At 47.1% G+C, this 12260-nt stretch overlaps 1 protein-coding gene across 1 annotated transcript in view; it reads right to left on the bottom strand.

The window, feature by feature from the left end:
- Positions 1-6334: 6334 nt before the first annotated feature.
- TTC1 (tetratricopeptide repeat domain 1) overlaps positions 6335-12260 on the bottom strand; it is a 54867-nt gene continuing 48941 nt past the window's right edge. The window contains exon 8 of the mRNA XM_065873609.1: positions 6335-6962. Coding sequence (XP_065729681.1) covers positions 6829-6962 — 134 coding nt within the window. The 3' untranslated portion in view covers positions 6335-6828. The remainder of the gene's footprint in view (positions 6963-12260) is intronic.

Below are 12260 nucleotides of genomic sequence, written 5' to 3'. Positions count from 1 at the left end.
GTGTCTCCCTGCACACGCTGGGCGTGTCACTGCACGTATAAGTTAGCCGTTTTCTTGCTTTTATACCTGACAGCTCGTCTCTACTCTTTCAAGTAATGAGTCTTCCCTCAGAGCTTCGAATAGAGCATACTATGTGTTTTTTAAGCATACTTTCTTCTAGTGGTGAGCACCCTGCCAAATCTTTGCTTACTCACAAAAAAATTTCACGGCCTAACTCCTTTGATCTCAAGAAGGCGATGACCCTGGGATGAAAGAGAATACGACTAAGGCATCCTGTGCCAGAGAAAGAAAGAGCTGGCCAAACCCAATGCTAGGCCACTGACCTGGAGAGTTAATACTTCTAGGGTTAGACCTTTCTTCATTCCCTCCTGAAGCCCATTTGTAGAAGCAACTTTCTAACATAAAGGAGGGCAAGAGAGTGGGTGATATTATGATGACGCTTTTATCTGAATAACTTGCTTTATTTAGTCTAAGGTAGAGACATGGACTCTAATCTTAGTTCTATCAGTTACCTTACCAACAGAAGAATCACTTAGTGGCCACACTGGCCAAAATGGGGTATGGAAAATAAGTGTCTCACTCAACTAGCTCTTTAGTTCCTACCCAGCCAAGGCCAAAAACATGGGCAACATCAGGGAACCTTCTTCCCCGAGTGAAATATTCTATAATCTTATGTTTCTGAACTCTGTCTGCGCTCAGTGCCTGACTCCTTTGGACACTGAGCAGACCGCTCAAACCTGTGATCTAAAGGAGGTGAGCGAATTCCAAAATGGGAAGGGCCCTGAGGTAAAGGGGAGCCTGATGTGTCACTGCCCTAGGAAGGCACAGCCAGGGGCTTCAGTGAGACACAAAGCAACTTTACAAGATGGTGATGGGGGTGATTCACATGTTTAAACGCACCTTGCTTTAACGCCTTTAGAAAGGGAGCGGCTGGAAAAGCACAAGCTGAAGCTGTAACTCCTGGTCTGATGCCAACCAGCCAGTGGCAGAATCCAGTCAGTGTCACAGAGCTCTAGGAAATAATCAGACCTTTTCTCCCAGTTAACTTCCTGAGGCAAAATTGCAGACGGTGTATTCTCCTTTGGGGCAGTCAGACCGTCCCTACAAAACAGTCTAGCGTACTTGACAACAAGGACCATAGCGTCCACCAAAGCCTATATCCTTTGAAATTTACCAATAAACACGCCCCACCTCACTCCATTCCCTTGCTTCCCCATCCCTGGCCTCATTCTGTCTTCAGTTTGCTTGACGACTTTCATGTTTGTGGATTTCCGACTTGCTGAGTTTGGGAGCTGGAGGGCACCTGTGTGCTTGGCAGCACAGGGCAGCTGCCTGGTGTGAGTCGGTGGGGTGTCTGATACAGACATCAGCCTAGCAAAGCACCACACCAAGAAGAATGAGGTTCCACTATCTGCAGATCTAGCTCCTCACGTTTGGAACTAAGGGCTTCCTAAGGAGCCTCTGGGTTGACTCCCTTCACATCTGTCATGATGCCTGATGGCTGAGGGGTCCCAGTGCCTGATAGGAGTTGCCATCTGGGTAGGCTGTATTTTTCAGCAAGCCGGAACTAGCAGCTGGGACTGAATCATGGCCAGATTATTAGCTGTGGGCTTCCTTGGCAGTGGGGCAGCAGGCTCTGCCATGCTTTAGCTAAGGGGAAAATGTGAGCTTACAAAGTTTCCCCTTGAGTGAAAGGAAATGGTGTAGGGAGTCATATTTCTAGTCTGGCTGAATTAACTTCTGTGTGATGGAGCTTATTCCTAGCTTATAGCCCTCAGAAGGTTGAGAAATTAGAAGGAAATGGAGTATTTTTATCATAGAATATTTCAAACATTTGTAAAGGTAGAGTACAACAAACCCCATATACCCATCCCTCCCTTCAACAGTTACCAGCTCTTAGCCAGGAAGATTGAAATTTTTGATACTTTGAAACATGAGGACATCCTCACTAGTTTTCATAAACTGATTTTATCATTAGTTTCTTTGATTGCCCTTTGAAGGGTCTTAAGCAGTCACTCTGATGTTCTGCGGTTTATTTTAGCCCCCACCTCTTGGACTGGCTGGTAGCAAGTAGTCCATTTCTCATTTTCAGCAATATTAATGGACTTGGTCTAATGTGGGCTCAAGGCCGCTCTCCAGACAACAGAAAGTGACTGGAAACCTCCCTTCTCTGCGTAGCTGTGCAGCTCCCTGAAGGAACAGAATTTCCAGCCACTTCTGGAAGTATGTGGTGGAATGTCCACATACTTCCTTTTTTAAAGGAAATCCAGGTGATGGAAGGACTAAGCTTGTTACTACTGAAGTGCAGAGGGGGCAGGCTGAAAAGAGTCATAAACATCTCACTGAAATTGCTTCCAGGAGATTCTACTAGGGTGTGGGGTGTGTATCGAGTACACAGCATACACCCACAGGAGTAGAAGAGGAAGAGTACAGCGTCTCAAGGAATACTGGAGGGACGAGGCAGGGAGGTGAAAAAGGCAGGGTCAAAAGCAGAAGTGAACAGAGAGCAACACTGACATAACAGTGGGCTGGTGGCGACAGCTGGGCTGCAGGGCTCAGTCGCACCAAGGAGACTGAGCTTGGGCAGCCGCAGGCTTTCCCTTCGCACAGCGAAAACGCACAGAGAGCTGAGAGGGGAAGGGCAGGCGCTTAATTAAGCCGCTGATTTCTCCTGTCCTGTGCCGTGTCTCAGATTTGCACTCTGGTCTGGAGGGTTATTGGGCCCTTCCCTTTAAAGATCTTTCTCAAGATTAAAGCAGCCATTAACTTGCACGGCTGTTCCCATCCTCCTTGGTCTCCTATCACAGCCTTCCCTTTTGACATTCCAAGTTTTGCTAAACCAGTTGTAAAAGAATTTGCAGGTCTGCTTATTTAGCTCTTGGGAACAACCTTCCAAATACACCTTCCAATCAGGTTCACATTTAACAGCCGCTGCTGGCTCCCCATTCCACGGCAGTCCAATCAGAAGTCCCTGTGCCTGGTCTTCCTAAAGCAGTCTGGATTCTAGCTTGAGAGCTGTGTGAGATGTGTGTGATAGGCTTGGAAACTACCACAGAGACCTGAGGAGCACCAGAAATAATCACCAGGCCCAGCAACATTTCCTAAAGCCGTTCCCTACCTTCAACTGCACAAAGTGTTGTAGGACTCAACAAACATTCACGCCTTTGACTGTACCTGAGTAACTCTGGAGGTCCAGTGTGTGAAGTCTTGTCAGTTTACTGAAGCTCACACGCGGGCCCCGGGCTGCAATGTTCAGGTCATTAGCTAGCAGGCTTGGCCACTCCCAGCCTCCACATCTCGGCATGGTGTTAACATTCTCTAGGCCTATAAGCACAACAACGCAATAAGAGACGTTTGGGTGGGTGGGGGCGGGGGGGGGGGACGAGGAGCTAAAGGGCAGGGGAACGAGAAACCAGCTGCAGTGCTTGTGATGGGAGGAAGACGCGTGTGGAAAGTCACAGTTCTTAGAAAAAGAGGTTGGATTTTGAGACTAGGATTCAACCATGATGTGTGGAAAATGAACTAGTCCACAGTACACTCTGCATAGAAAAACTACCATTCAAGTGTGAATTTGTTGTAGTGACAGTGCCATTTCCTGGGCAAGCCTTCTGCAGAGGCTCCCATGAACGGAGAAGCTGCTCATGTGAGAACTGGGAGACGGTATGGAAACATATACGGAGAACACAAGATGACCTGGGAGAAGGAGGGGTGCCTGAAACTAGAGGAAAAGTTGGGGATTTCTGAAAGTCTCAACACAAATCCTTGTAAATATACAAGATGCAAAAATAAGAATTTAAAAACCAGGAGGCAGGGCTTCCCTGGGGGCGCAGTGGTTAAGAATCCGCCTGCCAATGCAGGGGACACGGGTTCAAGCCCTGGCCCGAGAAGATCCCACATGCCGTGGAGCAACTAAGTCCGTGCGCCACAACTACTGAGCCTGTGCTCTAGAGCCCGTGCTCCACAACAAGCCACCACAGTGAAAAGTAGCACCCGCTCCCCGCAACTAGAGAAAGCCCGTGCAGCAATGAAGACCCAACGCAGCCAAAAAAACAAAAACAAACAGGAGGCATATGTTTACAGGCCAGGTTGAATGATCACCATCTAAGGACATTCTACGTGGCTGCACAAGATGTGCTCGACCAGCTTAAAGGGACTCTTTATGAATGTCTTTTTAAGCGTCAAAAAAACAGGTACCAAATAAAGGCCACAGAAGCTAGAGACGTTTGGATAGAATGGTTGTTCACTTTGAGACCACTACTCGTGGAACATTCTTTAATACCAATTTACTAAATTTCTAGTAAAGCAGTAGCTGCTGGTGCTATTAAGAATATAAACATGGCCCTTACCTTCCAGAAGCTCTTGGTCTATTCATGGAGGCAGATAGGGAATAGATCATAGTATTTTTAAACCTGTGTTTGAGCCTTCAAGGAAATTTTAGAAGGAGATTCCAAAATTATTTTGATCCATTGCAATGTCACTGGCATAAGTATATATACGATGTCACAGTGTGATTACCTTAAAAGTAAATTCTGGTATACCTTTTTTTTGGTGAGGGGAGGAAGGCATCACAGAATTTTAAATCATACATCTTAGCAACAGGCCACCTTCCTCCCTCGTACGTGCACTCTTCCTACTTTTCAACCCTTTCAGGATTTTTCTGTAGGTTTGAACAAACATTTTCAAAAGGCTTGAATCTATCTTTTCTTCCAGATTTTGGAAGCAGAAAACTAACAGTGATAGATAAACCCCTTGGCTTAAGCAAACTCACACCTACTTAGGTTTCTTTCCTTTCCTTTCCAGGTATATTACTTGGCCCAATCACTAGAAGCACTTAATATTCGCCTTGTTTGGCCTCCTTTAAGATTTCAGCGAGGAAGTGGGGAGGAGGAGGAAGGATGCCTAAGAAGCAAAACCTCTACCCCCTGCAGCAATGGTATTGTCTTAAGAAAGGCTGTTTCCAGGCAAACAGGTTTATTTCCTATTCCTTGGAGACTCAGATAGCCTTCAGGAATCTCAGCCCTGACCATTGCTTAGTCTCAGCAACTGAGGTCAAAAGTCATAATCTGACAAAGTGGTTTTCAAGGTGGTCCAAGGCTCCCCAGGGGTTCCTGAGACCCTTTCATAAGAGGTTATTTGCCTCATTCTGTCACAAGTACACAGGTATGCAGAATTTTCCAGGCTACATGACACGTGATATCGTGACAAAATGAGTACGTAAGCAGATCTATCAAGCCACATGTTAAAGAGATTTGCAAAAACGTAAAACGATGTCTCTCTTCTTACTAAAATGTGATTTTTAGATTTTTTCTAAAATACTTGTATTAACATAAAATGTATTTTGTTGTTTTTAAAGGAATTAATATTTAAGAAATTTCTGTTTTAATTTCGAATACGGTAAGCATGAAGAGATGTAACCCACATAAACCAAAGCGCTCTTTAAATTGTTTTGAGTGTGGAGGGGTCCTGAGATCAAGAGGTCTGAGAAGGGCTGCTCCTGCTGGAGCAGCAGTGCACAGCACCAGCTGCCCAGGATGCACTCATCACTGCTGGGTGGGCCACACGGCTTCCAGCTAAGCTTTCTGTACAACTTGTATGATTTCTCACACACACCTTTCGGGAAAAATCAGATGCCGGATTTATCATAAAGATAGCAAAGCAAAATTAAAAGAATCATTCTCCTTCTCCCTTTCCCCTTACAAAGTGTATGAGGAATTCCATTTCAATCTGGGATAAAGGCTTCACAAATCACAAAGTGTGGATACAGCATATGATTCCACTGCCTACCAACACACGCTGAGGGGCTCTGAGGAACAGAGCAAAACAGCAGCACAATTCTTAACACTGGGAGCATGCCTACTGCATGTCACTTACAGAATTATACGTGTACTTACTTCATTTCTAAGATGAAACCTGCACGTCACTGCCCTTGACACTCAAACCATAACAATTAAAAGCTTTTCACCAGCACTGATGACTAGAAAAAAAAAAAATCTACCTTTGAAACTTCTGGGTTCATGGAGTCTAAAAGAATATGGTTTTGTTCTGGGATTCACATACCACCATTCCTGAATGAAGCTATTTTAAGTTGAAATTACTAAGATTGATACTTGGTCAAAAACACTGATTTTGTAATTATCTGCACAAACCTGGAGAGGCCCGGGACAGCTTGTAAGGTGGAGTTTCTGAATCCTAATACATGGTAGGATGGTCAGCTCTTCAAGATCATCTTCAAGGTGGCAACTAAGACTCTGGGCAGATTTGTGGAATCCAGTAACGCTGCTCGAAACCAACACTGCTTTAGCTGTTGTTATGGGGACAAAATTCACAACCCAGCTCAGACTGTCACAGAAAGCGTTTATTACCACAGAAGAAATTAGGAGATGTTGGAGCCCACGCAGGGCAGCCTGGGCAGTGCGTGTGATCGGGGCGAGGGAACAGCAGGTGGGGACCCCATTGATCGTGGTTGGGCAGTCTCCGACCAACCTGCTCGGCCCAGGAGACTCCAGCTGGGCTTGTTTTTGTGGAGCTCGGGGAGGTGAGCCTTGACAAGCAGGCTTTCTCCCGGACAAAACAAAGAACAGCCAGAACCAAGGCAACAGCTGCACAGACACCACCTTAAAATGGAAATCAAATTAGGCTCATTACATCAGGAACTGCGTTTCACCCTGATCATAAAACAAGGGGGAGAAGGGAGCACTGGCCTCTACTAGATAGCCTGTCTTTGAGATAAGATGCTGTTAAACGTTAAACACTGGCAGGGCCTTTCCCCTTGCTAACACAGGCAGCATACAATTTCCAAGCCAGCTTTAAAAGCCATTGTTATCTTTGTTATCTGTTATTATCTGGATTTTGAACAAAATTGATGGAGTAGGAGCCAGTAGAGGAATCCTGTTTGATCTGGAAATTCTCTGTGGAGAGTCCAAAAGGCCGAAGAACCAAGTTCCCAAGATCTTTTAGTTTACCTGCAATGTGAAAGCAAAAAGTCCAGTAAATACAGGGAGTCAGCAGAAGCAGGAAGACCCCAAGTGCCTCACTATCTGATTACAAGATTAAAAGAGATTCTCTGCAGTTAAAAAGAAACTCCTACTTTTAAAATCATGAAACCCTCAGCCCCCAATGTACAGCAGAGCAATCACTTCAGCGCCGTCCACCCTGAGCCATGGCTTGCGTAGAGGAGCACAAGGGAGCCCTGCCGCGACAGCAAAGCCTCCTGTCCAGACTGGCCAGAGCCCCCAGGGGACAGGCTCTGGGATGAGCGATGGGCTGCTCTTCCTGGGGCCTGAAGGCCAAGCCTGGCGGGGAGGGCCAAGGCCCCCCCAAGTCTGTTCTCCATGGAACAGCAGAGCAACTTGCTGAATCTAATTCCACTCTGCGGGTTTCTACTGAACCTGGGTTCAAACACAAGAGCCTCCTGCTTTTCAAGTCTTAGCTTCCACACCGAACCCATCATTTCTCAGGAAACGGAAGATCTTGTTCTCTTGCACAGCACCATCACCGCAACAGCCCAGTCTCCCTCCCCAAGTTTCAGGCTTTCCTTGTTAATCACCAGGTGAGTTCACGTCATAAAGACCAAATGAAGACACACAGTATAACCATGGATTTTTATGCTGATTCTCCATACAAGAGGGCCATGGAGTTTATACAGAAGTTGGAGTTTCCAGGACATCTGAGAGATTTACAGGGATATGTGGGCAACAGGATGGAATATCTGAAGCTAGGAGTGTTTTGGAAAATCTTGGTGAGGATGGGTGAATACGTATTTCGACCATTTCTATACCGTTCTAATTTTTCTTGCAGGTCTGCTTCCAATGGAGATGAGGATGAGGGTAAAAGGGAAAGAAACCCCAGATCATCAGAGGTACAGGTTCCTTCCCACCTTGCCCTTGTTAGCAGCTTTGTCCCTCTGAGGTCTCCCACCTTGAAATAAACCCCAGGTAAAGAACTTAAAGATGCATGGCCTTTAAATGTCAAGGCCTTTTCTAGTAACTCTTGGCAACTTTTGGACTCAGTCTAAGATTTAGCCCCCTGGCAGCTCACCATATTCACAGTAAGTTCCCAAAACCCAGACTGACCACTCTCCAGGCAGGCTTCCCAAACTTAAACCTGGAACACATATGCTCAGTGCTGCTGATTAAGAATCACCATCACAGCTCTTGTCCCTGCACACAGGTGGCAGCACAGAGAGGCCCAGAGCACTGCTGCAGGTAAATGGATGTGTGAATAGGGGATCGCAACAAGCCAAGAAAACAGAGGGCCACCCCCCGCGCCCCCCCCCTCCAGGAGAGCGTGAGTTAGCCAGAACTTGGGCAGTCTGTCTGTCTTGGGGCTGAAGAGAGAGGAGAGAGGACAGCGAGGAAACAATCATTTAAAGAAGCCCAATAAAATGTCACTGCTGGCACAATTCTTGGCTCTTCTGACACAGAGTAAAAAGTAAGAAGGAGCCTCAAGGGCCACTCACGTCACAGTCCCCAGGAAGAGCCTGTCCCAGGGCCACTGTGGACTGTCGACCAAGCCAGGGGCCACCACCTGGGCTGGAGGGATCACTGCAAGTCCACCTCGACTGCCAGAACAACAATTTGAAGCGCAAATGTACATATGACTTGGTATCTACTACAGGAGGCACTGGGATCTAAAGAGTACAAGTTATTCTTGGCTTCTGAGATGCTCACAGCCTAGTGGGCAGCCAGACACAAGACTGAGGTGAGTGCAGAGGAGCTCGCAGGCCCGTTCAGGGGTGTAAGGAAGGCGTTTCAGGAGAGACAAGGCTCTGAAGGACGGGGAGCAGTTACTGAAGGTGGTGAGGAGGCCGCTGCACCTGGAGACGGCGGCAAAGCAAGGGCACAAGTATTCAAACTGCAGATGGAGAGGGGGCAGGGGGCTTTGCGCAGGCCCGGACTTTGCCTAACTGGTTGGAGGACCTGCCCGCCACAAGGAGCCCTGGACCTTAGCTTGGCTGATTCTGTGGAGTGGCAGCCGTGAACACGTGCTTCTCCAGATGCAGGGAGCACAGTTCTCTCCATGCAGAGGTCGAGGGTCCCATGGCTGTCCACAGTCAGTGGCGGAGCAGGGCAGGGACAGAGCAGGGGCCCCTGTGACAGGTAACTGTGGCTCCCCAGTGGCTTTGCTGAAACGTCCCTGGCACCACCCTGCAGTGCAGGACTTCTCCGAACCAAGTCCTCCCTCTTCCCAGGGACCTGACGCGGCTCCCACTCACGTCCAGCTCCTGCCCCTCTGCCTCACTTTCCCTTGCAGGTGTTTCCTCCAATAAATCTCTTGTGTTTCTTTTTTTTTTTTTAATTTATTTTTGGTTGTGCTTGGTCTTCGTTGCAGTGCGTGGGCTTTCTTTAGTTGAGGCGAGTGGGGGCTACTCTTTGTTGCAGTGTACGTGCTTCTCATTGCGGTGGCTTGTCTCTGTTACGGAGCACGGGCTCTAGCTGCACGGGCTTCAGTAGTTGTGGCTCACTGGGCTCAGTAGTTGTGGCTCGCGGGCTCTAGAGCGCAGGCTCGGTAGTTGTGGCGCACGGGCTTTGCTGCTCCGTGGCATGTGGGATCTTCCCGGAGCAGGTCTCAAACCTGTGTCCCCTGTACTGGTAGGCGGATCCTTAACCACTGCACCACCAGGGAAGTCCTCTCTTGTGTTTCTAATCAAATCTTGCCTTCTGTTTCTCCAAGGACCCAACCTAACACATATGGCATCATTCTTTTTTCCTTTTATTCTCGTATCTCTGCCTTTATAACATTCCACAATAGCTTGACTATTATCGCCAGAACAGTAGAACAGGAGGTGGGAAGTCTGCTTGCTAAATAGACAACGTACATGAAGTCCCTGGAAGGTAGCAGACACGTAAAAAAGACACATGATTAAATAGTCTCCCCATTAGAGAAGACCTGAGGTTAACCTGAGTTGAATTAATTCAACCAACATGTACTAAGTACATACGTGTGGCGGGGATGCAAAGATACAGGACACTGTCTTTACACCAAAATAAGCTTACATATGATAGAAGATAAGACACACACAGAAGCCAGTTCACATGTAGCTGAGATATAAAATGCTATGAGAGTCAATAAGAAGAAGATGCCCTCCAGCTTGGGCAGGGAGGAGGGAGATCTGGCAGAGCTTTGTGTGTGAGAGTCTGCATTTCAATCACCACCAAAGGACGGGCAGGACTGCAACCATTTGAGATAGAGGGAGTGGGCAGTGCAGGCAAAAATGGTAGGATCAAATGTACGGAGACAGGCAGGCAAGGGTGGGCAGTGTGTCCAAAGGGCTGAAAGGGAGGTGGCAGGGCGCGGCAAAGGCCATTGATGGTTTGAGAACAGCTTTCAGGGTTTATAATGCTACGGGCCAAAGTGAAGAATAAACCACAAGAGGAGAGCCTGGAGGTGGTTCTGGCAGAAAGCTGGTGAGGCATAACGGGAAAGAGGCCGTTTATTCACCGAACAAACATCTGATGTTTACACTGTCAGGTGAGGAAGCTCTGAAATTAGGGGTATGGAAATAACAGACACAAACTATATATATAAAATAGATAAGCAAAAGGATATACCAGGAATTATACCCATTATCGTGTAATAACCTCAAACGGTGTATAAACTGCAAAAGTACTGAATCGCTATGCTGGGCACCTGAAACACAATACTGTAAATCAACTACACTTCAATTAAAAAAAGCTCTGAAATTAGCGTAGGGCCAATGGGAACATAAGGAAACAGAGCACAACATTAAGGTACAACCAACAAGTCTCGGTGTCTGCAAGATTCACCTTTTACTGTTGATGATGGTGGCAGAGAAGCACCTTCAGCAGAGGTCATGCTCCTTCCTAGCTCTGTACACACACACTCACCATCTTCCTGCTGTTGTTCACAGTCAGGGTGGGCGCTCAGAGACAAAGGCAGCTTCGCTGAACCCAAGACAGGATCATCTGCCAAACTAGCCTATCTGCCACACTTTCCACTGGCTGCCAAATCCCACCCCTCCCCTGACCTGGGCAGTATTAGGTTCCTTTATTTCCACTTGTAGCAAATCTGACACCATGACTCAGCCTGAACGTGCCCACATGTCCCTAACTGTTAGGATCTCATCTATAAGAGATCCCATGGCAAAGAGAAGAGTCCAACACTGCTTGTGCTCAGAGAAGAACATTTAAGACTAGAGATCAAGGCTTGGCACTGGATCCAGTTCTGATAAATATTAACTTCTGTGTCTCCAAGCAACACTGTATTATAAAAACCCAACTGACTCATTACACATAATTTCTCTTCAGAGATACTGACTGTGCAGTAGTCAGTTTACCATCAGGAGAGCCTGGAAGGCCATTTGTTTTCACCTCCTTAAGAGCACTGAGGTTGGGACCAGCGGAATAGATCCTTTAGGACTTTCTCCTATTAGGAGAACCAAATCGCATCCAAGTGAATCCTGACACTGCATTTCCTCTTATGAGGCAGAAAACTAAGCCATGAAGCTGTGACTCTTGCTTTCCTCTGAGCAACAGGCAAATTAAGAGAGCATAGAATAGAGAAAATAAAATTCACACTCAATTCAAATGCTTATATATTAGTCAGCTCTTGGGTGAACGTGGAAGTGGAAAGAAGCCTTACCAAGAACTATCAAAGAGGAGAAGCTACAGGAGTAGCAACTAGGTAACGAAGCAAAAAGCAGGGCATCGAAAACCCAAAACTGACATTCCCTACTGAGGGGGTGACAGCAACACGGAACTGGCTGAGAGATTCTCCAGTGGCCAGAGCACACGGCATGGCATGTGTGGTCTGTAACGAGTATCAGGCAGGGCAGCAGGAAGAGAAATGTGAAAATAGAGCCTGGATTTCCATACCCACATGTATGGCTTCAGCAGTTTCAAGGGAGAGTAACAATTTCGAGGCTCTCTTGTGATATTTGGCAAGGGAGCTGATTCTAGGCCCCTCTATCACTTGCAGAGAGGCACACAATGCACAGGAATAGCCAAAAAAGACCTGTTGCATCCTCACAATGACAACGAACAAGTTACTTCCGGCTCCAAATCTAGCTTTTGAACATGGAACATACAAGGTGGTATTCTTAATTCAGTTCACAACTACACACTCATTAGGATGCTAATGGCCAGGAGTGAACACCTGAGTAACTTCAGGAATCAGGAGACCAGCAACATGTTCCAAGAAGGTGGAAGGAGGGCATGGTACAAGTGGAAAACCTGGGCTGGATGAGGAACAAGGCCGCTGTGTGTGCCGAGCAGCTGGGTGCCAGTGAAAGGAAGGTAGGG

Source organism: Phocoena phocoena, chromosome 3, assembly GCF_963924675.1.
Source record: "Phocoena phocoena chromosome 3, mPhoPho1.1, whole genome shotgun sequence".
NCBI classification, from domain to species: domain Eukaryota; kingdom Metazoa; phylum Chordata; class Mammalia; order Artiodactyla; family Phocoenidae; genus Phocoena; species Phocoena phocoena.
Note: the sequence above shows the minus strand (reverse complement) of the source record. Positions and strands in the feature narration are given on the sequence as shown.